This window comes from Trichosurus vulpecula, chromosome 5 (assembly GCF_011100635.1).
Source record: "Trichosurus vulpecula isolate mTriVul1 chromosome 5, mTriVul1.pri, whole genome shotgun sequence".
NCBI lineage: Eukaryota > Metazoa > Chordata > Mammalia > Diprotodontia > Phalangeridae > Trichosurus > Trichosurus vulpecula.
This window is the reverse complement of record NC_050577.1, coordinates 265,409,747-265,436,546: the sequence shown is the minus strand read 5'-3', so window position 1 is coordinate 265,436,546 and position 26,800 is coordinate 265,409,747. Positions and strand designations below refer to the sequence as shown.

Sequence of the window (26,800 nt, the reverse complement as noted above, 5' to 3'; positions counted from 1 at the left end):
TTCCCACCTGCCTCACAGAGTTGTTGTGAAGAAAGTGCTTTGTAAACCAAGAAAATACTATGCAAATGTAGGTGGTTATTATTATTATACACTTGTGGTTTCCCAGCATCATGGTGGGGTTTCTGAACACTACCCTAGGTTTGCATTAAGCATTGGCTTGGTGAGAGAAGCTCATTGTGAAGGGCATAAAGAAAATCCTGGGAAGGCAAGTTTCAGCTGAAGAAAATGGCTCCTCACACTTAGCCCCACTGGGACTCCCATGCACCTTACCAGACCCCAGTACCCCTTCTTGGTATCTCATAGGGCACTGTCTGCTGGCTTTGGGAGGTATCGGCTCAGAATGAAGTCCGTCAGCCATGTGGGGAAGCTGGCCAGTGGGAGGTAGAGGAGTTTGGCGTCCAGGCCAGGATTATAGCGGATCCGAGGACTTCGAGAAGTAAGGGCATGCTCTATACAGTCTGTGACCTCACTGATTTTCGGTTCTGCCAGTCTGGTCAAATTTTTTAAGTTTTTGGTGTCTGCATTCGAGGACAAAGAAAATCAAAAGGTTAGCGATTCTGCATAAAATTGTCTCCCTCTCCTGACATCTTCTTTGATGCCCATCTCTTCTAATTCCTCTATGAGATTCTAAGACTCTCTGCCAATTATTCCCCATGTCTTATTTTTATTTCATTCATTCATTCAATTAAACATTAATTGCATCCCAGATACGTGCAGAGATGCTGAGAACAATACAAAGGGAATAAAAAACCATTGAGATAATTTGCTAGGAGTTCCCTCTTCCTCATCTCCTATCATTTGTTTGTCCTCTTCCACTATATCCTCCTTCATCTCTGTCTCCTATGATGGGGTAACCTTATTCCTTACCAAGGTTAACCTCTCCACCTGTTCAAGTGATCCCATTCTATCCCATCTCCCTTAACACACTGGCCCCTCTGTCATCCCCACTCTTTTGCTTATTTTCAGTCTCTCCCTCTCCACTGGCTCATTTTCTACTGCCTATAAACATATCTCTTCCATCCTGAAAAAAAAACAACAACTCTCATTTGATCCTTCCATTCCCACTAACTATTATCTTATATCTCTTCTGCCCTTTGGAGCTAAAGTCCTCAAAAAGGCTGTCTACAGTAGGAGCCCCCCACTTCCCTCTCAGTCTCTTCTTACCCTTTACAGTCCAGCTTCCGACCTCATTATTCCACCAAGACTGCTCTCTCTGAAGTTACCAATGATCTTTTATTGCCAAATCCAACAGCCTTTTCTCTATCCTCATTCTCCTCGACCTTCCTGCAGCCTTTTACTCTGGTCATCTCTTCTTTGACACTCTTCTCTCAAGGTTTTCATGACACTACTTTATTCTGGTTCTCTTCCCACCCGCCTAACCACACCTTCTTTGTTGCCTTGACTGGATCCTCATCCAGGTCACACCCTCTAACTGTAGGTATCTCACAGGGTTCTGTCCTGGGCCTTCTTCTCTTTTTCCTCTGTACTATTTAACTTGGTGAGCTCATCAATTCCCATGGATTGAATTACAATCTCTATGCCGATGATTCTCAAATTTACCTAACTTCCAATCTGTTGGAATTTCATTGCCTTTCAGAAACCTCAAAGTGGATGTCTAGTAGACATCTTAAACTCAATATGTCCATAATGGAATTCATTATCTTTCCCTCTAAACCTCCCCTTTTCCCCTCTCTCCCAACTCTCTGCCACTTTCCCTATTCCTGCAGAGGGCAAAAATATCCTCCCAGTTCCTCAGGCTTGAAACTAGGCATCATCCTTGACTCCTCACTATCTTTCACTCCCCTCCCCCAACCTCCTGCTCCCCATCCAATCTGTTGCCAAGGTCTGTCAACTTCACCTTTACAACATCTCTTATATATTTCCTTTTTCTCATTTGCCATTGTCACCCTTCTGGTCCAGACTCTCATCACCTCACCCTTAGACTACTGCTATAGCCTGTTGATGGATCTACCTGCCTCAAGTCTTTCTCTACTCCAGTCCACTCTCCATCCAGCCACCAACGTGATTTTTCTAAAGCTTAGGTCCTATCACATCATGCCCCTACTTGATAAACTCCAGTAACTCTCTATTGCTTCCAGGATCATATGCAAAATCCTCTGTTTGGTATTCAAAGCCCCTCATAACCTAGCCTCCTCTAACTTTTCCAGCCTTCTTATACCTTACTCTCCCTATGATCCAGTGACATTGACCTATTTGCCATCCCAAGAACATGACATTCTATCTCCTGGCTCCAGGCATTTTCTCTGCCTGTCTCCTATGCCTGGAATGGACTTCCTCCTTATCTCTGTCTACTGCCTCCTCTGGATTCCTTCAAGTTCCAATTAAAATTCCATCTTCCCAACAGGAAGCCTTTCCCCACCTCTCTTAATTCTAGTTCCTTCCCTCTCCTAGTTATTTCCTATTTGTCATGTATGTAGCTTGTTTGTACATATTTGTTTGCTTGTTGTCTCCCCCATTAGAATGAATTGCTTGTGGGCAGGGATTATCTTTTGCCTCTTTTTGTATCTCCAGTGCTTAGCACAATGCCTGGCACATAGTAGGCACTCAATAAATATTTATTAACTCACTATGAAATGAAGGGCTTGATGCCCTCCAGCCTATCAATGTCCTTCTCACCTCATAGGACAGGGGGAGCTTTGGGATAATTGAGGAAACAATAATATAGGCTGGTAGCCAAAAGACTGAAGATTATATAGAAAGGACAGTTTTATAAAGGACATTGATAAGCTGGAGGACATCCAGAAGAAGATTAGGATGGTAGAGAGTCTCATGATCAAGCCATATGAGGAAGACTTGAAGGAACTGTGGATCTTCTGATAGAAGACAAGACTCAGGGAGGACCTCACAGATGATTTCAAATACATGGAAGAGGAATTAGAATGATTCTACTTGCCTCAGAAGAAAGAAGAAAAGTTGAAAAATTTCCCAACAATTAGACCTATCCAAAAATGGAATGAGCTCCCCCAGGAGGAAGTAGATTCTCAATGGAGTTCTTCCAGCAAAGGCTAGAAGACCATATGTTAGGTACAGTATGTTATAGACAATATTCTCCTTTGGGTATGGATTAAGTGTCCAGGGTCACATAGCTAGTAAGGGATAGGTGTTGAACCACATCTTACTAGTCTTTGGGTTCCTTTCCACTCTAAAAGTCTAGGTTCTATGATGATCTTTATCATAGTAATATGGACTTCCCTCTCTCTTCATAAATCTCCCCACAATGTTCCCTGTTCTTACCTATGAAGCAGCTTCCTGGGTCTTCCAAGTGTCACTAGAAATCTCAGCAATGTCTCCATAGACATTATCCTATCCCCACAGCTTCACATCTTCTCAATGCCCATTTTGTTCCAGTTCACATACTTCTCCTCAGTTCTGATTTTCACATACTCTCCAGAACTCTGTTGCTACCACTTCCCAAGAACCCGAAGGAAGCATTCACCCAACTTCTCTATGTTCAGACTATCTCCAACTCTCAATCACTAAATTTTAGAACTTCCCATGATGATCCAGGAACCAATTAGTCCAAAAACTCTATGCACATCAATATATTTACAGCAGCACTTTTTATAGTAACAAGGAACTAGAAACAAAGTAGATGCCCATTAATTGGGGAATATCTATATAAACAAACTGGAATATTAAGAAGTGATGAATATGAAGAATACAGAGAATCATGAAATGATTTCTATGAAATGATGCAAAGTGAAGTAAGTAGAACCAGGAAAACTATAAATAATTTTATAATTTATTATATATATATATATATACATATATATAAATTCTAAATAAATAAATAAAAAGCATAAAATTATACTCAAAGACTACAACAATGTAAATAGATCATTAATAAAACAGTTGAAACTGAATACTGTAAAATTGTAATGATCAAGCTTGGCACCAAAGAAGAGATATGACATCTCCCCTCCTTGCCCACCCCCTGCTTCTTGGCAAAGGTGGGGGTACTGTCAGTGTAGAATACTAGAATTTTTTTATAACCGGTTAGTTCTGCTGAACTTTTTAAAACCTCCTTTAAGAATTCTTTATTATAAGAGATGAGCCTCTGGGAGGAAAATAGTTGGAAATGTAGGTGATATGAAAACAAAATATATTAATAATTTTTTCCAAAGGAAATCAATGTCCAACCCTTTCATTTTACAGATGAAGAAATTGCAGCCCAGAGTTTTAAAATGACCTGCCAGAAATCACAGGAATGAGTGTGTGGTTTGGGGATTGTTTTTAGACTGGGCTTGTGATTTTATTGGTGAAGAGGATTGTCCATTAAGAAATTCCCTCACCCCCACCCCTACCCTCCTTACTTTGCAATTTATGAACATTGAGGGCTGCCTGGGGTTTGGAGAGGTTAAATAATTTACCCAGGGTCACATAGTACCCATGAGAGGCAGGACTTGCATTTGGGTCTTCCTGACTCCAGATGAGCTCTTTGTTCAAACACCATGCTGGTTTGGTTATCAACAACTAAGGACAACATTAGAAACTATCAGTGGCCGAGGCAACATTGTACAGGCTATAGCTGTCAGCAGTTTACTGCCATCCTGAGATTTACAGAACAAATAAGATTTGATTTTTAAAAATAAGTTACAAAGGTTAAACCAGAAAAAAATATAGTGTTTTTCAGTATAAAAAAAGATGGCATTTGACAGCTAGCTTCATAAAAGGGGTCATCAGATGACCATATCACTGCGTCATTTGAACTATAATATAACTGCAGTGAAAAGCACTCTGGCATAACACATAGAGAACTGACCTTTGAGTCAGGAAGTCCTACTTTCCAGTCCTGTCTAGGACAGTTATTTAGCTGTGATCATGGTCACCAAGTCATTTAACTCCTCAGTGCCCCTAGAAAATTCTGTAAGATGGTAGTTAAAGAGAAGTTGCAGATGTCTTCACCAAAGAAATCCCAGGTTCATACCAATACCCAACAATTTCAACTTTTTTTAAGAAAAAGACTTAAAAAATTATGAATATATTCAAGTCAAATAGTAAATTACTTTCCCATTATTGTTTTAGAGTGAACATTAATGAAAATTGTTGCATCAAGAAGCCTTGCTCCTCCTGCTAGGGTTCCACATATATTCAATGGTAGAATAAAAAGTCATGTGGAAGACTTGCTAAATAGAGGTATTCCAAGCTTGGATAGGAGATTCTAGGAGAAACTGACCTAGCTCATAGCAATAGGTAGGGGCTCACAAGAGACCGCTGGGAAGACTTGTTTGAGCTTACAGGGTAGTGTTGGACTGTGGTCCGTTCTGAATGATCACATATCATTTGGGAAAACTTGTCAATCAACCAATGAGAATTTATTGTGTGTATTATGTGCCAAGCACTGTGCCAAACTATGGAGGTATAAATATTTGGAGCAAAACAATCCTTCCCCCCGAGAAGTTTACATTCTACTAGGGAGGCAATATGAATTTATTTATTTGTGATAGATTGATATATTGATGGATATATATGTATGCATATATAAATGGATATATAGAATAAAATATATATAGAATAGAATTCTATATAAAAATATATAGAATAAAAAACAAAGTATCTTGAGAAAGAAGGCCCTAGCAGATGATGAGATCAAGAAAGACTTCACTAAGAAGAGAAGACTTGAGCTCCATCTTGAAGGAAGAGAGAGATCCTATGAAGTGAAAGTGAAAAGACAGTGCATTGTAGGCATGGGGGCTGGCCAATATGGAAGCCTAGAGATAGGAGATGCAGTGTGGTGTGTGAGAAACAGAGAAAAGTCCAATTTGGCTGGTTTGCAAAACGTGGAAGGGGGATTATTGTACAATAAGGCTGGGAGGATAGGGTGGGGGAAGGTTTAAAAGCTAAACAGAGAAGTTTATATTTTATCCCAAAGGTAGTAGGAAGCCACTAGAATTTATGGAATAGGGGAGTGACATGGTGAGATCTATGCTCAAGGAAAACCACTTTGACTACAGTGAGGAGAGAGCAGTTAGGAGGCTATTTTAACAATTTAGGCAAGATGGGATAAAATTCTAAACTAACTTGCTAGTTGTATAAGTAGCTGTCTCAGAATAATAATGCCAAATATTTGTATGGTTCTTTATACTTCACAAAAGCTTTCACATGCATTATCTAGTCCCTCTGGACTTCAGTGTCCTCATCTATAAAACAAAAGGACTTTTCCAGCTCTATGTCTATGATTCTTGGATTCCATTATCGATACTGTTCTACAGGTGAAGAAACTGATGGATGCACATAGACAGCATGGGATGGTCCTATTAACATAGTACCAGGAGTGCTAAAGCTCAGAATGGGATGAAGTTGACTAGGTAAGTTGAACTCAATAAAGAATTATTTTTTTAGTTTCTATGGAGAGAAAGATAAGAAACAAGAAGGAATAGGACTGTTGCTTGAAGTGGATGGGACCATAATAGCTGGCAATACAGTGAGAGGATGTAGAACTGTCCAGTTCTTTTTTTTTGTTCTGTTTTCTCAGCCAAAGAGACTTTTACATTGGAAATGACAAGACAAGAATGGCTAATGGGGAGTTAAAAAGTGGAGAGAGAATAAGAGAGCACCTAGATACCCTTCGTGAATTCAAGTCACTTGGCCCAGATGAACTCCATCTTTGAGTATTGAAAGAATTCATAGATATGATGGCTAAGCCACTGTCAATGACATCTGAAGAAAGATCACAGAAAACAGAAGAGGTACCAAAGGATGGAAAAAGAATAAATATTGTCTCAACTTTTGGAAGAGGGAAAGTCTGCAATTTATAAACTGGTAAGCTCAACTTCATTTCCTTTGAAAATTCAAAATTAGATTATTAAAGAGATGCTTACGGAACATCTAGTAAGGTGAGGAAGGGCAGCTAGGTGGTGCCACAGAGCATGAAGCTCTGGGCTTGGAATAAGGAAGACTCATCTTCCTGAGTTCAAATCTGGGCTCAAACACTTACTTTCCATATGAGCCTGGAAAAGTCACTTAACCCTGCTTGTCTCAGTTTCCTCATCTGTAAAATAAGCTGGAGAAGGAAATGACAAACTACTCTAGTATCTTTGTCAAGAAATTCCCAAATAGGGTCACGAAGAGTCAGATACAACTGAACAACAAGAAGTAAGGAGAAGTTATACAAAACTAATATTTACTTAAAAAAACACACATTACTGAACTGCAGATCAGTGATGTGCTGTAATTTACCTAATTTACTTAGATTTTAACATTTGATTAAATCATCATGCTATTTTTGTGGGGGAAAAGATAAAGTAAATTAGATGATAGTGTGATTAGATGCATTCTAATCAAGTTGGATGGTCAGATTCAAAGAATAGTTGTTAATGTCGTTTGACAGGAAGTTTCCAGAGGAGTGCCTCAGGGTTTTGTGGTTGGCTTTGTGCTGTTTAATATTTTTATCAGTGACTTGGATAAATAAAGAAAGCTTTGCTCATCAAATTTGCAGATGGGATGACACAAAGCCAGGGGTGAGGTGGGGTGGATGATAACTAGGACCTAAAAAGACCTTGACAGGCTAGAGTATTGGGCTGAATCTAACCAAGAAAACAATATGGATAAATGAAAAATCATGGTCTTGGGTTGAAAAAAAATCAGGTTCACAAGACTGAGGAAGGCATAGATGGATGCCAGAATGTTTGGAAAAGTTTTAGGGATTTTAGTGGCAGTTAGTAAAGTGAATTTAACCTTGGGCTGCATTGAGAGGCAGAGCTTCCAGGGAAAAGGAGGTGATGACAAGGTCAGACCTCATCTGGAATATTGTCCTTGGCTCAGAGCACCATGATTTAAGAAAGATAAGGAGAAACTGGAGAGGAGGCAGAGGAAGACAACTGGGAAGGTGGAGAGGTTGCAGGAATTGGGCCAAAAGAAGAGACAACTGCGGGGAGTGGTGTCAGGGTGGGGAACATTGAAGTTCCCTCTTAATATCTGAAGAGCTCTCATGCTGAAGAAAGATTAGACTTGTTCTGTTTGGCCCCAGAGCAAAGAACTTGAAATCACGGGTGCAAAAAGGCAACTACAGGATTGGTGTCAAGGAAAAACTTCCTAACCATTTGAACTGTCGAAAAGGGGAATAGGCTAAGGGGCAGCCAGGAAGTGCAGTGGATAGAGCACCAGCCCTGGAGTCAGGAGGACCTGAGTTCAAGTTTGGCACTAGATTTTGTGACCCTGGCAAGTCACTTAACCCTGATTGCCTCCCCTGAGAAAGGGGGAGGGGAATAAGCTATCTTAAGAGGCGGTAGGTTCTACCTCACCAGAAGTCTTAAGCAGACTTGGAGTCAAGAAGACTTGAGTTCAAATTTCACTTTACTAGCTATGTGACCTTGGGCAAATCATTTCCCTTCTGCCTGCCTCAGTTTCCACATTTGTAAAATGGGGATAATAATAACACCTACCTCCTAGGGTTGTTGTGAGGGTAGAATGACATCATATTTATAAAGTACTTTATAGAAGTTAGAGCACTATATAAATATTGTTATTATTATGATTATTAAATATTCCTTTTAGTTACAGGTTGGACTAGTAGCCAAAGTTCCTTCCTACTAAAATTCTGTGATTCAATGATTCTGATAGTTAACCTGCCAGACAAAGCGCTTGGACCAGAGACACAGTGTTACAAAGGAGGTCCTGCTTTAGAATAGCCTGGGAGTACATGGACATGGCTTAGAGACGAAGTATCTCCCCTTCATTCAAGAGTGTTTACTGTGCTCCAATTGAACGTGGCACCATGCTAGATGGCTCTCAGAGGAACCCTAAGCTCTAAAAGAATTGCATTCAGATGCTAGTTGAAGAGAATCCAGCAGCCTGTCCTGCTATTAGGACATCTCCATTAGCAATGGAGATGGTGGGAGATTGAGGTAGGTGTATGGCGGGGGGTGGGGGGGGAGAAGGAGATTACCACAAATAGAACAGGTCTTTTTATGAAATAATTTTGTTCTTGCTTCATACTTCTGATTTGTCTGGTGTTCCAATACTGCACCTTTGTCACGTATTGTGGAAAAGTGCTTTTGTGTTGTTGAATTTTAATACAGCACCTCTGATTCTAGCAAGAGTCCCCCTGCCCCCCACCATTTGTTATCAAGACATTCAGATTTGTAACCCATGTCTCATTGCAACTCTGTTCCATAAAGAATAGAGACTATTTCTGTATAATGGAAAAGTGCTTTTGTGTTGTTGAATTTTAATACAGCACCTCTAGTTCTAGTAAGAGTCCCCCCGCCTCCATTTGTTATCAAGACATTAGGATTTGTAACCCGTGTCTCGTTCCAACTCTGTTCCATAAAGAACAGAGACTATTTTTGTATAATGGAAAAGTGCTTTTGTGCTATCAAATCTCCATGACTCATCTCATTTGTTTAAATGGCAATCATCTTCATACTTGGCACAGAGAAAGAGAGAGCGGCGTGGATTGTCTAGGAGAATGTCTTATTAAAATAAATACTTAAGATATGAAATTGCCGGGATTGAGACATGGTGGCACAGTAGGAAGACCTACTAGATTTGGAACCACAGGACCTGGGTTTAAATCCTGACTCTTCCTTATTACCTGTGTGACCTTGGTTTCAGCATGTATAAGATAAGGGGACTGGGTGACATGGCCTCTGAGATTCTCTGACACTATGACATCTGAGGTCTTTATCAGTTCTAAAGGGGTATTGCTGGGTTTCTTTCTCAGAAAAAAAGTCACTTTGGCTTCATCTCAATGGGAAGCTGAGAGCCCCGGAATTTTCCACAGAGGGAGACCGATGAAAGAGAAATGAGGCTGCACCTTGCACTCTCCAGAACAGAGAGATGACAGGGAAGCAGTATTGCCTCAAGTATGCTCTGGACTAGAAAATGAGATCTGGAAGATTCAGGAGGCAGAGCTAAGATGGTGGCTGGAAAGCTGGGACTAGCATGAGCTCCCTGCTGAGCCCCTCCAAAAACCTATAAAAAATGGCTCTGAACCAATTCTAGAACTGCAGAACCCATAAAATAGCAGAGGGATGGTCTCTGGGTGAGGTCTATCCCGCACGGAGCTGGGAGCGGAGCCCAGCATGGGCAGCGTGGACCAACCAGACCAGGAGCCGGTTGGAGCGGGCCCTAGCGCCCTGAATCAGTGAGCTGCAGCAGTTACCAGACTTCTCAACCCACAAATACCAAAGACAACAGAGAAGGTTAGTGGGAAAAGCTGCTGGGGACAGAATTTAAAAAGGAGCCACCGCCCCGGGGGCAGAGGAGGTGGGGCAGCTACAGAACCACAGCTGCAGTTGTTTCCGGCCCCAGGTCCACCTGGTGGGAGGAATTAAGTGGCGGACCAGAGCAGGAGTGAAGAGCCTGCTGAAGATCTAAGTCAAGTCCGGGTTGGGGGTTCTTGGGGAAGGAGGAGTGCTGGTGTGGCAGAGCTGGCACATCCCCCCAGGCTTGGAACATAGTTCTCTTAACTCTACAAGCAGTCATACCCCACTGAAAAACTCAAGGGCCAAGTTAGTTGGCTGGGAATATGGCCAGGCAGTGAAAACACACCCAGATTCAGTCTCAGACTTTGGAATCTTTCTTTGGTGACAAAGAAGACCAAAACATACAGCCAGAAGAAGTCAAAAAAGTCAAAGAGCCTACAAAAAAAGCCTCCAAAAAAAGCTCAAAAAGGATTTGGAAAAGCAAGTTACAGAAGTAGAAGAAAAATTGGGAAGAGAAATGAGAAGGATGCAAGAAAACCATGAAAAACAAGTCAATGACTTCCTAAAGGAGACCCAAAAAATACTGAAAAATATACCGAAGAAAATAACACCTTAAAAATAGACTAACTCAAATGGCAAAAGAGCTCCAAAAAGCCAGTGAGGAGAAGAATGCCTTGAAAGGCAGAATTAGCCAAATGGAAAAGGAGGTCCAAAAGACCACTGAAGAAAATACTACCTTAAAAATTAGACTGGAGCAAGTGGAAGCTAGTGACTTCATGAGAAATCGAGATATTATAAAACAGAACCAAAAGAATGAAAAAATGGAAGACAATGTGAAATATCTCATTGGAAAAACCACTGACCTGGAAAATAGATCCAGGAGAGATAATTTAAAAATTATTGGACTACCTGAAAGCCATGATCAAAAAAAGAGCCTAGATATCATCTTTCAAGAAATTATCAAGGAGAACTGCCCTGATATTCTAGAGCCACAGGGCAAAATAGAAATTGAAAGAATCCATCGATCGCCTCCTCAAATAGATCCCAAAAAGAAATCTCCTAGGAATATTGTCGCCAAATTCCAGAGCTCCCAGATCAAGGAGGAAATATTGCAAGCAGCCAGAAAGAAACAATCTGAGTATTGTGGAAACACAATCAGAATAACCCAAGATGTAGCAGCTTCTACATTAAGAGATCGAAGGGCTTGGAATACAATATTCCGGAGGTCAATGGGGCTAGGATTAAAACCAAGAATCACCTACCCAGAAAAACTGAGTATCATGCTCCAAGGCAAAATATGGATTTTTAATAAAATATATAACTTTCAAGCTTTCTCAGTGAAAAGACCAGAGCTGAATAAAAATTTGACTTTCAAACACAAGAATCAAGAGAAGCATGAAAAGGTAATCAAGAAAAAGAAATTGCAAGGGACTTACTAAAGTTGAACTGTTTTGTTTACATTCCTACATGGAAAGATGATGTGTATGACTCAGGGTAGCTGAAAGGAATATGCATATATATATATATATATATATATATGTATATGTGAGTGTGTATGTACGTATATGTATGTATATATGTATATAGAGGGGAGGGCAGGGTGAGTTGAAGATGAAGGGAAGATATCTAAAAGAAATAAAATCAAATTAAAGCATGAGAGAGGAATATAATGAGAGAGGGAGATAGGGAGAGATAGAATCTCGCATAAAAGTGGCAAGAAAAAGCAGTTCTGTAGGAAGAGAAGAGAAGGCAGGTAAGGGGGAATGAGTGAATCTTGCTGTCATCAAATTTGACCTGAGGAGGGAATACCATACATACTCATTTGGGTATCTTACCCCACAGGAAAAAAGGAGGAAGAAGATTAAAAAAGGGGGGGAATGATAGAAGGGAGGGCAGATGGGGGTGGAGGTAATCAAAAACAAACACTTTCGAAAGGGACAGGGCCAAGGGAGAAAATTCAATAAAGGGGGATAGGTTAGGAAGGAGCAAAATATAGTTAGTCTTTCACAACATGAGTATTGTGGAAGGGTTATACATAATGATATGCATGTTGCCTATGTTGAATTGCTTGACTTCTTAGGGAGGGTAGGTGGGAAGGGAAGAGGGGAGAGAATTTGGAACTCAAAGTTTTAAAAACAGATGTTCAAAAACAAAAAAAAAAATTTGCATGCAACTAGAAAATAAGATACACAGGCAATGGGCCATAGAAATTTATCTTGCCCTACAAGAAAGGGAGAGAAAAGGGGATGGGAGGGGAGTGGGGTGACAGAGGGGAGCGCTGACTGGGGAACAGGGCAACCAGAATATACGCCATCTTGGAGTGGGGGGGGAGGGTAGAAATGGGGAGAAAATTTGTAATTCAAACTCTTGTGAAAATCAATGCTGACAACTAACTAACTAACTAAATAGATAGATAAATAAAAATAAAATAAAATAAAATGAGATCTGTCTGCTGCTGACCAAGGTAGGCTGCCTCCTGCCCTTGGGAATGGGACTCCCTTGTGGCCAGGCAGGTGATGGAGGATGGGCCACTATTGCCCTTGGTTTTGGTTTTGCTGGCTTCTTTGTCATAAGACCAGAACAGCCTGGGGTGTGACAGCTGAAGACAAGCACTATCAAGGTGATCCACGGTGATCCAGCAACCAGGTCTGTAGTAGGTTAATAATTGTAGCTAACACTTATGTAGCACTTACTATGCACCAGACACAGCTCTAAGCTCTTTATAATTATCATCTCATTTGATCCTTATAACAACCCTGGGAAGTAGGGGTTATTTTTATCCCCATTTTTACAAGTGAGGAAACTGAGGCAAACAGAGGTCGAGTGACTTTCCCAGGGTCACACAGCTAGTAAGTGTCTGAGGCTGGATTTGAACTCAGGTCTTCCTGACTCCAAGCCTGGCTTATTTCACTATCCACTTAGTCACTTTGCTAGAAGATTCCAGGTCTTGAGACTGGTAACTATTAGGGATTGGGGAGTGGGGACTGGTTTCTCCCTCTACTTTTCCCCTGCTATAGTCTATGATCCTGAGATGAGGCCCTGGACAGATTCCTTTCCTGGATCCCTTTTGGACTGTGTGTGCCTCAGGGATCTCCTTCCTCCCCATACATATCCCAGGAGTACAATTAGGAAATGTACTGAAAGCAAGGGATGGCTGTAGGCAGATAGCTCCATGTAGGAGTACTTGACCTATTTCCTTCTATTTTTGCTATGTCTGACAAATTGTGCAACCACAATATTTTAAATATCTGAGCCTTGGGGTGTGTGTGTGTGTATGTGTGTGTGTGTGTGTCTTTGGGGGTGGTGATGACATGCCCAGAGAGAATAGATTATCAGTGTTTAATATTGCATACACAGTCAGGAGTAGTTACTATGTCCCCTGGTTTTTGCTTTTGTTTGAGTCCCCAAGGCTCTGTCCTGGGCTTTCTTCTTGTTTCCTCCTTTACTATCTCACTTAGATGATCTCATCAGTTCTTTCATGGATTAAATTATCATCACCATGCAAAAGATTCCCTGATCTACATAGCCAATCCTCATCTCTCTCCTGAGCTATAGTCCTGTATCGCCAGTTGCCTTTTGAACATCTCAAATCGGAAGTCCTATAGAAATATCAAACTCAACAAGTCCAAAACAGAACCCATTATCTTTTCCTCCCAAAACCCTACTCTCTTCCCAACTTTCTTATTACTTTCAATGACTCAGAATGGCAACCTCAGTGTCACTCTCAATGCCTAACTCTCATTAACCACGCATCGCCAATCTGTTGTCAGAAATAGTCATTTCTACCTTTATATCATCTTTCATATATGTCTTTCTCTCATCACTCACACGGTCATCAACTTGGCATAGGTCCTCCATCATCGTTCACTTGGACCATTATAATGACCTTCTAATTGGCCTACCTGCCTCAAATCTCTCCTCACTCTAATTTATCTCCCACTCAATTGCCAAAGTGATTTTTCTAAAGCTCAGATCTGATCACATCATCTTCCTACTCAATAAATTCCAGTGGCTCCCTATTACCTACAGGATCAAATACAAAACCCTTCATTTGACATCTAAAATCCTTCACGACCTGGAGGCCTAAGGTTGGGGAACCTGAGTCCTGACCCCTGGCACCCTTTCTAGCCATCTTACACTTCACTCACCTTCATGCACACTGGCCTATACTCAACTCTCAACTCCACACCTTTGACCTTGATGTCTCATTATTGAAATGCTCTCCCTCCTCACTTCCCTTAGGATTCTGCTCAAATCTCACCTTCTGCAAGAGGCCTTTCCTACTCTTGCCTTCCCCAGATTCCCAGTGCCTTATTTTTTAAATCACCCTCCATATATTCCCATATGTCTTGTATGTACGTAACTATTGGCTTGTTTTTCCCCATTAGATGGTGAGTTCCTTGAGGGTGAGGACTGTTTTTACCTTTCTATCCCCAGGGCCTGGCACTTAGCAGGTGCTCTCTATAAATATTTGCTGACCTGACTTGACTCTGCTTGAGAACTTCCGCAGTAAGTGGTTCCCACCACTTCTGGAGGCAAGAATCCTTTTTCCACATGACATCCTCAATCAATGATTTTGCTAGATTACCAGACTAGCCAGTCAGTCAATAAGCATTTATTAAGCACCTACTAGTTGCTAGGCACAGTGCTAAGCCCTGGGGCACTGTACTATTTCCTAGGGTCCTCATTACAGCCTCTATCTTCATCTTAGATCTAATTCACTTGGGGCACCTAGGTGGCCAGGAGTGAGTAGAGCACCGGCGCTGGAGTCAGGGGGACCTGAGTTCAAATACGACCTTAGACACTTGACACACTTACTAGCTGTGTGCCTTTGAGCAAGTCGCTTAACCCCAATTGCTCTGCCTTACTCCCTCACAAAAAAAAGTAAGTCTAATTCACTTGCAAGTCATGACATCACCTTCCTGATGTCATCGGTCCTCTTCGAATGAAGGACAAGCAACAATAATAAATCTTCATCCCATAACCTAGACCCCCCAGAAGGGGATGGAAGGAGAGGAGAGAAGACAGATAATTAAAGGGACTCCATCATGTTTTCCCTTTCCACGAAGTACAAGGGATCCCCTGGCAGATATAAACAAACCCAAGGTCCAAGTCTATAAGGTCAAGATCACACATGCACACCACAGGCTACCCACTTAGGGTTTCCTTTCCTCTTTAAGGCTATCCCCAAGTTCTTTCCATCCCTCTCCCCTACACTTGTCTAAAAATGCTGAGGGCGAACTGAGTGATTTGTGCTGTCCAGAAGAAATGTCCCTGCTCACCTTTAACCCACTCCTGTCTGCGGTGTTGCTCCCCATCGTTGTCCCTTCTCCTCATCCTGCCCCATCTCCTGCCCCTGCCATGTTGGGTGAGGGTACTTACAAAGGTAGTAGTACTGCTCTCCGTAGCTATCCTTTGTCTCCTGGGGCAGCCGCTCCCATAGCTTTTGCATGTGCTGTTCTATGTCCTCCTTGCCCAAAATGGAGGTCCGGTAGTTTCCAGGCTCAATGAGGCAGACTTTCACTCCAAAATAATAGAGCTCCCTCCTAGTAGGAAAGTTAGGAACTTAGATCAATGTGGCTCCAGTTCCAAAGACTTTCTAGATTTCAGTAGGAACAATTGTGTGTGGGAGGTAGAGTTTCAGCTCATCTACTCCCTGATACCCATGTTCTCCAACCAGCTGGAATTTGTACCTGGAAAACTTCCTAAAACACACACACACACACACACACACACACACACAATGAAATTCATGCAAATTGCCCTTTCTTCCAGTGCTTAACCACTACTAACAATTAGGATGGGCAGGGCCATCAGGAATAGGAATTAGTTACTATGTCCAAGCCACCCACTCTTGACCTCCTACACCCACCTTTCTTCCAGTTTGAGGGTTTAGAAAGGGATGACTGTGAAAAGAAATAGAATTGTGGGAGTATAGTTTCTTCCTTGAGTATATAGGTCCTTGAGGGTGTAAGTGGAGACCTTATATCCTCACCTCCCAAAACATATATTGAAGGGTGAGTGAGGCAATCCTTATCTCCCCCACTTGCTACCACTGCCTGTATCTTGCCTGGATGCCAGGGACATCCAACCAACCAACATCCAGCCAACACAGGCATCTTGGTATCTGTCCCTCAGCTTCATGCCATGGTACCCCACCCCCCCACTCTCTAGCACTTTATCTCTTTCTCAGGGAATGGTAACCAAATCAATATTGTCATTGCTACTGGAAAACACATGAAAAATTACTTCCCTACAGCTCTACTCACTGTCCCCGCAACTTGCCTAATTCCTTTCCCTAGCCACCATCCTCATATGTGTTGTATTGTCCTTATAGAATGTATTCTCTCTCCTTGAAGGCAGGTCCTGTGTCATTTTTTATCTTTGTATCACCAGGGCCTGGCACTAAGTAGTCCCCAAATCCTAGTCACCTGCTAACTGACTGAAACTTGATCTTTTCGATATGGTGGCTGAGCCTTCTATTAAATGGAGTTCTTTTTTGGTTTGTTTGTTTGTTTGTTTCTTGAGGGGGGAAGGCAGGGCAATTGGGGTTAAGTGACTTGCCCTAAGTCACACAGCTAGTAAGTGTGTCGGGTGTCTGAGGCCAGATTTGAACTCAGGTCTTCCTGACTCCAGGGCCGGTGCTCTACTCACTGTGCCACCTAGTTGCCCCGACTACTAGATGGGACATCTATGGGGAAAAAGATAGTCCAGCTCTCCTCAAACTCACGCTCCCTTCCCAGTTCCTGTTTGAACATTAAAAGATCTCTCACTGAGGGTGGGATACAGGGTAAAATCTAGGTGATTAGAGAACAAAATAAAATAAGAGATATCGATAAAGATCTATTTTTAAAAAGAAAGGTCCTTCAAGCTTTCCCCTTCTGATTTGGTCTTGCACAAAGAGAAAACAATGAGCCACACAGTTCCAGAGATGCCCTTTTCAGAGCTTTCCAGACTGGACCAGAATTCCTCCTCGGTTTGGGGCTGATGACCCCAAGGGGAGTCTTCTTTTTCCCACTTAAGGAAGGACAAAGTAGGTGATAAAGTGAGTTGGGGTCCCCTCACCTGATGCTGTCAGAGAAGGCCTCCACACCAAACTTGGAGACGCAGTAACCACCTCCAATGACGGCCACTCGGCCCCCAGAGCTGGACATGTTGATGACCCTGCCCCGGGCCCTCTTGACCATTGGCAGCATGTTCAGGGTCACCTCAATCAATCCCACCAGGTTCACATTTATCACCTTTACAAAGTCCTCTTTGGTCAGCCACTCATTGGGGCCACTGGGCAGGCCAACTCCAGCATTATTCACCAGACCCCAGAGCCCTAAGGGAAGGGAGAAGTAAAAAGAGAAGAAAAATGTTTGTGGGATAGGCCAATAGATCAGTGATTTCATCAGCATAAGGAAATTCTTAGCAATCTATGCTATTACTTAATAGATTAGTCTTAGGGAGTCACCTAATTTGCCTAGTCATACAACTAATGTAAGAGGGAAGATTTGAACTCAGGTCTTCCTGATTCCAAGTCCATATTGCTTCTTAATGCATCACGGAATTATAATATAAAGCTGGAAGGAACCTCCAAGGTCACCGGGTCCAACTTCCCCATTTGACAAATGAGACAACTGATGCCTGGGAATCGAAACCCATATCCCAGCCCCAGAGGCAGTGCTCTTTCTACTAGAGATGAATTTATATGCTAATAAATTAGTACCTTATGACATCCCAATCCCTAGCACCTCCCCACAAAAACTCACATTTCTACTACTTTAGGGTTACAAAAGACTTCCTTAAACATTATCTTATTTGCTCCTTGCCACAACTCTGTGAGATGAATTGTCCAGTCATTTCAGTTGTGTTGACTCTTCATGACCCCATTTGGATTTTCTTGGCAAAGATACTGAAGTACTTTGCCATTTCCTTCTCCAGCTCATTTTACAGATGAGGAAACTGAGGCAAACAGGGTTAAGTGACTTGCCCAGTGTTACACAGCTCGTGTCTGAGGTCAGATTTGAACTGAAGAACATGAATGTTCCTCATTCCAAGCCCAGCGCTCATTCCACGGTGCCCCTAGATGCCTGGAGAGGGGTGCATAGTAAGTATTGTGGGCATCCCACTATAAGTGGTTGCCTATCGGTTGGAGAATAGTTGAATAAATTCTGGCATATGAATGTAATGAAATACTATTTTGCTGTAAGAGATGATGAAAAGGGCAGCTTTAGAGAAACCTGAATGAACTGATGCAGAGTGAACTGAGGGAATCCAGGGGAACAAATTATGCAGTACCAACGACATCGCGGCGGATAGATCGCTGGCCCTGGAGTCAGGAGGACCTGAATTGAAGTTCAGCCTCAGACACTTACTAGCTGTGTGACCCTGGGCAAGTCATTTAACTTGTGACTTCCTCCTAAGAAGCAAACCAAACTAAATCAAACCAAACCAAACCAAACAAACAAATAACAACATTGTTAAGACCAACAACTTTGAGAGATGTAAGAACTCAAATCAATGCAATGAACCGTCATAATTCTAGACGAGGACTAAGGAGAAACCATTCCACCTACCTCCTGACAGAGAAGTGAAGAACTCGGGGTGCAGAATGAGGCACCTACTTTTTGGACATGGCTGATGTGGGGATTTGTTTTGCTTGACTGTGTGTTTTTGCTATAAGGATTTTATTTTTTGTTGTTTTTAATGGAAGGAAGAAGGAAATCATTGTTTTGAAATCTAAAGATAAGTTTAAAAAAATTAAAGCAATGGAGACTAAGCAAACTTTACAGCATAGTAGAAAGAGGATTCAAGTTAGTGTTGGAAGATATAGGTTCGAATCTTGACTTTCCCACATCTTGGCTGTCTGACCAGCAATTCAGCTAACTTCTCTGTGTCTCAGTTTCCTCATCAATAAAATTTAAATTTAAGTTTTAAATAAAATATAAAATAAATATATAAAATAAATAAAATTTAAAATTTATTTATCTCATGATATAAATTTATATTGTCTAACTGGTTATTATAAGGAAAGTTCTTTATTAAGTACTCTAAAAGTCTGAATTACTATTACTATTATTGTAGAGACAGCAGGACTTTTTCGACTGGCCTTTACACCAAACCAAAGGCTACAGTTTTGTTTCAGGGTAGGAGTAAATGGGCCCAAGGTCCCAGCCTTTTTGTTCTTTTCCACCTGGCTCTACCCCTGTTATTGGCAATTAAACCCACTGAGACATAGTAGGACATTGAAAGTCAAATGCTAATTGTGCCACATTATTTAAATGATTTTCTAGCTATCCTTGGGTAGCTGAGTTCTTGAGTTTCGCCAATCAATCAATAAGTAAACATTTATTCATAATGATAATGAGCACTTCGAGGTTTGTAAAATTATTTTTAAAAAGTCACCTTATCCTCACGATAACCTGGGGAGTTCCATACCATTATTATCCCTACTTTATAGATGGGGAAACTGAGGCTGTGAGAGAGGTTCAATGGCTTGCCCAGGGTTCCATGGCTAGCAAGTGCCCAAGGCTGGATTTGAACTCAAGTCCGTCCTGACTTCAGGTCAGGCACTCCAGCCACTGCATCACCTTCACTTAAGTACTTAGCACGTGTCAGAGGTGCTAGACCCTTGAGACTCAAAAGACGAGAATGAAAGAGTCCCTGGCCTCAAGAGGCTTCTATTCTATTGCGAGGGAGTAGCAGACCACTAGGGCTCAAGCCAAGCTATGGTAATTCTAACCAAAAGGTGACAGTTCCTGTGTGGGCATGGTGATGGATTCTAACCAGCCTTGGATAAATTAGAAAAGCCTTTATCACCAGCTGAGGAGCAGAGGGATAATTCACGGTAGCCACAGCTCAGAGGGGTTTGAGATTACAAAGATAATAGCCACCACAAAGGTAATATCTACAAAGAAAATATTTGTAATATTAAAATATTACAAATATTAATATTACAAAATATTATTATAACATATTACAAATAATTAATGTATTACAAAGGTAATACGATGAAATTGTGGATTCTTATGAAGTGGCCCGTGGATAAATAGCAGTCAGATTCATAGACTATATTAGAGCTAAAACAGACCTTGTAGATTGTCTTAATCTAGAGCCCTTCATTTACAGATAAAGAAACCGAGGCCTAGAGAGGGAAACAACTTGTTCAGGACCACACTTGGCAGAACCAAGATTAGACTTTAGGCCTTTTGTTGTTGTTCAGTCATATCTGACCCTTTGAGACTCCTTTTGGGGTTTTCTTGGCAAAGATACTGGAGTGGCTTGCTATTTCCTTCTCCAGGTCATTTTACAGATGAAAAAACTGAGGCAAACAGGGTTAAGTGACTTGCCCAAAGTCACACAGCTAATAAGTGTCTGAGCTCACATTTGAACTCAGGTCTTCCTGACTCCAGGCGCATAATCTATGCCCTATGGGGACTGTTAGGTCTTCATGGATTCTCAATTCAGCACTCTCGCACTGCCGGTGTGAGCTAGGACTTAAACGTTGGTCTCCTGACTTGAAACTACCATTCTTTTCCATTACAAAGAACATTTACTTTGGAGTCAGAGGACACAGGTTTGGAGGTCCAAGCTCTACCACTCACTACCTGCGCAGCTTTGACTAAATCACTTACCTTCTTTGGGCCTCAGTTTCCCTATCTGCAAAATGAGAGGAAGACCCTGAAGATTCCTTCTAGCTCTAAATCTACAGTGCTCTGATCCCCTTTCACCTCAGAGTTCCCATTTGCTCCTGACCTTGAACCTTCAGGAAACTGAATGAGGCCTCCCTCTCCCACTTGGCTACTAAAAACCCCAGTCCACCTATTGAGGAGAAGATAGTCTATGCTTGGGGGACACAGTAGGTGTTCCCACCCGGAATGATTTCTACTGTCTCTACGGGTTAGGCAGAGAGGTGGCTAGGACTCCTCCTAGGTCCCTTTAAGGATGCAGATATCATCATTATTGTTAATGTTATTGATAATAATGGTCTTGTTAATGACAGACTGTGGCAGAGTTGAATAGACAACTGGTCTTGGAGCCAAGAAGACTCTGGCCCCTACTGTCTCTGTCACCTTAGGCATGACACTTAATCTCTCAGTATCACGGATAGTTTTCTAAGACTCTTGAGTTGCAGAGTAGGTGCGGGTCTGCTTTGAGAGAAGACAATTCCTCACCGGAAATCCTTCGCATCAACAAAGTTATAGGCAAAACCCACAAAAACAAAACAATTTATCCTAAAAACACATCTTGTTCAATCATGTCTTCATGGACCCCATGAACCATTACTGTCCATGGGGTTTTCTTGGCAAAGATATTGAAGTGGTTTCCATTTCTTTTTCCAAGGGATTAAGGCAAACAGAAATTAAATGTCTTACCCAGGGTCATACAGCTAGTGAGTATCTGAAGCTAGATTTGAACTCAGGTCTTCCTGACTCCAGGCCTAGTGCTCTAACCAGTGAGCCACCTAACTGTCTCCTAAAAAGAAATCCATTTTAGGTGATGCCTTAACATTGGCTAAATGCTTTCCTCACAACCCTGTGAGGTCAATAGCACAAGGATGATGATCCTTGTTTTACAGGTGAGGAAACTAAGAGCTTTGAGAAGTGTATTAGCTGGTCTGTGATCATAGAGTTAATGGGGTTGATACCAGTTCCCACACAAACTTCCTTCCTCCCACCCTATCCCACTCCTGGCACATGCCTCTCTCTCTGGAGAGCCCTCCAGCCATAAAGAGACCCTCCAGAGACCCCTCTTCCCCAAGGGGAAGAGTCCTTGAAAGACCAGACTGATAGAGCTGACTCCATATCTTTTGGCTGGTTTGTTTCAAGTCATAGGGATACAGGCACAGGATAGCTACCATTTCTCAGCCACCCTCTCCTAATCCCTGGAGGCTGTCACCAACGAGACTATATTCTCCTCCACACTGATAAAGAGAAAGTTTGGTGAGACTCAGGAGCTGCATGATACAACTCAGACTCGACAGAGTTAATCATTACCATGAGTGCCAGGAGGCAGGGTGGGAACAGAGTGACAACACTTTATGCAATCTGGAGGAGACAGAGGAAGGAAAAAGAGGTTTGTCCAGGCGTGAGTCACAAGCAGAGGTAGGAGCAGCACCCAGAAATCTAGGCTTCCACGTCCTGCTGATTGGTCATTTGATCCTGGTGCTAACCACCAGCAGAGACATATGTGTACAGGTGGATATCAGCACCTTGGAGGTGCAAAGATGAGGTCATGACACACGGCCAACTCCCCCCTTAGCCTCTCAGCTTTTGAAACTTGGACGTTTGTCATCCCTCCCCTGCCCCTGCCTCCACACAGGATGTCTCCTTCTTGGGCAACGCAGACCTGGTACTAGCTTCCCTGGTTCCTCCTTGTTATAACCCTGGGACAGAAAGGAAGGGAGGAAACAAATATGCCTTTACTAAATGCATATTATGTACCAAGCACTGCTAAGCACTTTATAGATGTTATCTCATTTCATCCTCACAACTCTGGGAGGTAGATGCTATTCTGATCTCCATTTTACAAGTGAGGAAACAGAGGCATATAAAGGTCAAGTGACTTGCCCAGGGTCACCCAACTAGTAAGTGTCTGAGGCTGGATGTGAACCGAGATCTTCCTGACTCCAGACCTAGAGCTCTATCCACTGCCCTCAATACTAAGACACTTCTAAGCCTGGCCAAGTATCTGTTTCTTTTGACCTACATACAGGACAAGGCTTTCCTTCTCTCTTCTGTATGCATAGGAAGAAACAAAACTCCTCCACCTATCAGCCTTCTCATCTGAGGCTCATAGAACTTACCCCTCTGACTGCTGCTCAACCCCACCAGACAAAGAATTACATTTTTGACTGTACTAAGAAAGACTAGGATTGGCTACCAGGAAGAATTTCATGATCAGGGCTTTCAGAGTGTCTGAGAGGCATCATATTCATGTGATACAATGGAGAGGACATCTCCTCTGAAACTTAAAAGGATTTGACTTGGATAAGACCCTTCAACTCTTTGGGCCTCAGTGTCCTCATTTGTAAAATGAGGTGGTTGGACATGATATCTAAGGTCCTTTCCAGCTCCGAAATGCTCTCATTCTAGAAACAGCCCTGCCCCACACAGCACCTCTCTTACTCCTGCCCTTACGAGTGAACCAGAGGCCAGCCAGAAAGCACAGGGAGGAGTGATTTGTTCCCTCCAGCTCCCCCTCTGCTTCTGCTACCAAGAACATAACTAAAAATCTATATACCTTAAAAAATACATGCCTTAAAAAACCAGCCCCCGACAGCTCTAGAAATATTCCCATCAGAACCAAAGTTTGAAGATCCATACTGATTCTGCCCTTCACTTGATGACCCTCCCTTTTCCAACAGAGATGCTAAAAGGATCCTAATGTGAGGAGAAGGCGGGGGGGAGATGGAGAGGAGGGAAAATGAGGAAGGAAGAAGAGAATAAATCAAAGAAGTTGTATTGTTCCACACCTCGATCTCCCACTTGGGCATCTACCCACTGGGCTGCTGCCTTGATGCTCTCTGTCTTGGTGACATCTAAAAAGGTGATCTGTAGCCGGTGGGAGCATGCCCTTCGGAGTTCCTGGGCTCCCTCCTCAGTGAAGCAGGTAGCCAGCACCCGCATCCCTCGATCGTCCAGTTTCCGAGCCAGAAGGTTTCCGAAGCCAGAGTCACAGCCAGTGATGAATACATACTTGTCAGAGAGGTTTGGGACCAGGTTAAAGTTCTTTAACCATCGGTACATGAAAGAGAGGTCCATGATGCCACCCATGGTGCCAGGGTTCAGGGAGGAGGGAGCACCAGGGTCTGGAGACAACTGGAGGTTCTGGCCCAGGGAGGTTCACCCCAGGCTCTCTGGAACACACCAAAGAGACAAAAAGATTACCCTCCCTTTCAACAACTTGCAACAGATACTACTGGGCAGGACCCAAACGTAGGTTTTTTTTTACTAGGCGGGTACCATTGGCAATTAACTTTGATGCAAGAAATTCAAGTCTGACTTGAAACCCTGTCACCTTTAATGGCATCTCCCTCCTTATCTCCCCATTCCTGATGCTGGTGGCTGCTGTTTTTGAGAATCCTTGGGACATCAGTGGTGACAGACAGCTTGGGTTAGGTCATGAATGTGTGGGCTCTCTTCCCTTGTGAAGTGACTAGGGCAAAAGTGCGCATAAAATTCAGACTGTCTGCTATGTCCAGTTGACCTACACTACTTAGTGTGAGCTCAGGGGCATCATTATGAGCAAGCAATTATGAAGGTAAATCTGTCAGTGAAAATAAGATTCAAATTGTACATCCCAAGGTCCAGTGAAAATATTTTTGGATCATCTACTCTCTGGGCTTATCTATGCTTTAGCTCTCCTCCATTATAAAATAATGGAAGACTGATTATGTTTATTCCATTCTGGCTCACTCTTCTGGTCCACTTGGAAATAGAAGCTGTGGGGCTGAGGGATAGGGGTTCATCCTGATTGGGGGGAATTGGCCTTATTCCTGTTAAAGGAAAAAGAGCTAATGATAAGATATGGGGTCTCAGTGGGCCTGTATCAGATCTCTGCAGCCACACTCTGGACAGGCTAAGACTCTCCAAGGAGACCAAGACTGAATCATTTTTTCAGAAAGTCAGGCCACTACTGCTCCCTTTTCCCATTAGCTTGGAGTTAGGCTTTCTTTTGTCAGTAGAGGAGATTGGCATATAGTTGGTTGTTAAATAATTTTTGATTAATGAGTTAATTAGGGTGGTGGCAAGTTGGAGTTTGCTACCAATTGAAAATGGTAGGGGAGAGTGGGGAAGGGAGGTTTGATAAAGGAAAGAGCCAAAGGAGACTCAGGTTTCTAGCCTAGGTGACTGGGAGAAGGACAGTCCACTGATGAAAAGAGGGAAATCAGGAAAGGGATCCCCATTAGGGGAAAGATAATGATTACAGAACTGGAGAGTCAGAAGAGGGTTCAGCGGCCATAAGTTCAACATACGTGTGAATAAGAGTCTTCTCTACAACATAGCTAGCAAGTACTTATATGTAATCCAGCCTTCCAAAGGCAAGCCATTCCCTTTTTGCCCAGCTCTAATTGTTAGGAAGTTTTTCTTTCTGTCAAGTCGAAAGCAATCAGCCCCCAAGCATTTATTAGACAGGTGTATGGGGTGTTCAGGCAGGACTAGTACCTCTAGTGTGAGTGCTTGCTGAGCCTCTATCCACCTTTGGTGTCCACCTCTTGCTCAGCTCTTACCTGTGGCTCTAGAAGCTTTAGCGTACGCAGCAGCCGCACCCTGGTAAAACTGTCATGGCAGATGGGCTAAACCAGGTTGAGGGTAACCAACAGGCCTTAAACCCACTCGTGAATTAAAGGGATGTCTACCCCAAGCATGGGAAGAATTATCCCAGTGGAATAGGTGGATGGGAACAGTTTGTTCCAAAAGTCACAACACTGTGGAGTGCGGAGAGCTTGGTCGGATGCCAAAGACATCAAGGTCGTCCACTGCATTCTGGGCCTTCACCAATCTCTTGACTTTTTTTTTCTGCCACTGGACTTTGATGACTCTGCGGGATTTGATGACAATAGGGGATTGGCTTAATTCAGACCCAAACCAGAATGCCTGCCATCCAAGAGCTTACTCTAGGGGGGAAAGATGGACAACATGGGAAAACTCAGTTATGTACAAGTTATGTACAACTGGGTAGGTGATTTGGGGGTAATTTCTCTTCCTGGCATACTTACCTCTTGTCCTCAAGTTTACCTCGTGGCTATGACAGACACCTTTGGGAGGGTAGGCTCTGAGAGCAAGAGCAGTGATTGATAATTAAGAATCCTGCTTCCCCCCTTTCTATTTTGGGTGGCATGAGTGAGTTGCACAGGATGAGCCGGTATGGATGGACCGCAATCTTCATGACAGATCTCACTACGTTATCTTTCCTCCTAAACTCACCACTCTTCTAAACTTCCTGATTACTATAAAGGACACCACCATCCCTCCTGTCACACGGGTTCACAAACTCAGTGTTATCTTCCACTCCACTCTCTCGCCCCACCTCTACAAGCAGTTGTGAAGTCTTGTCTCGTCTTCTTACACCACATCTCTCACATCTATCTCCTCTCTATTCACAAAGCTACCACCCTAGTTTAAGCCTTTATCACATCTTGTGGTAACTATTTCAATAGCTTCTTAATTCATCTCCTTCCCTCAAGTTTCCCCCCTCTCTTCAATACATTTCTACAGTAAAAGTCTGACCATGTCACCATGCCTCTTCTTGATAAATGCCAAAAGCTTCCAATCAATTCAAGGATAAATATTACTTTATCAATAACTCATTTCTTTAAGCTACATGCAGAAGTGGATAGAGTGCTGGCCCTGGACCTAAGTTCAAATGCAGCCTCAGACACTTACTAGCTACGTAACCCTGGGAAAGTAATTTAATACTATTTGTCTCAGTTTCCCCATCTGTAAAATGAGGTAGAGAAGGAAATAGCAAAGCACTCCATTATCTTTGCCAAGAAAATCCCAGATGGATCATGGAAAGTCAGAGGCAACTGAAATGACTCAACAATCACAACATCTCTTTAAAAATTGCAATTTTTGATAAGTTTTCTGATGTACATAATTATTAGTACAGTCATTCCTGTGTACCACTTATAAATAATTATG

General features: G+C 42.5%; 1 protein-coding gene and 1 long non-coding RNA gene across 2 annotated transcripts; one reads left to right on the top strand and one right to left on the bottom strand.

Annotated features, from left to right (window-relative positions):
- Positions 1-297: 297 nt before the first annotated feature.
- On the bottom strand, positions 298-23,929 carry SDR9C7 (short chain dehydrogenase/reductase family 9C member 7). The gene is made up of 4 exons (XM_036761180.1): positions 23,629-23,929; positions 17,235-17,493; positions 15,552-15,715; positions 298-518 (listed from the first exon to the last, which is right to left on the bottom strand). Exons 1-4 carry the CDS (start codon positions 23,927-23,929, stop codon positions 298-300), a joined length of 945 nt encoding a protein of 314 aa, XP_036617075.1.
- On the top strand, positions 6,246-8,722 carry LOC118851668. The gene is made up of 3 exons (XR_005010502.1): positions 6,246-6,329; positions 6,497-6,783; positions 8,518-8,722. It is a non-coding gene; the product is annotated as an uncharacterized LOC118851668 (long non-coding RNA).
- Positions 23,930-26,800: the final 2,871 nt, after the last annotated feature.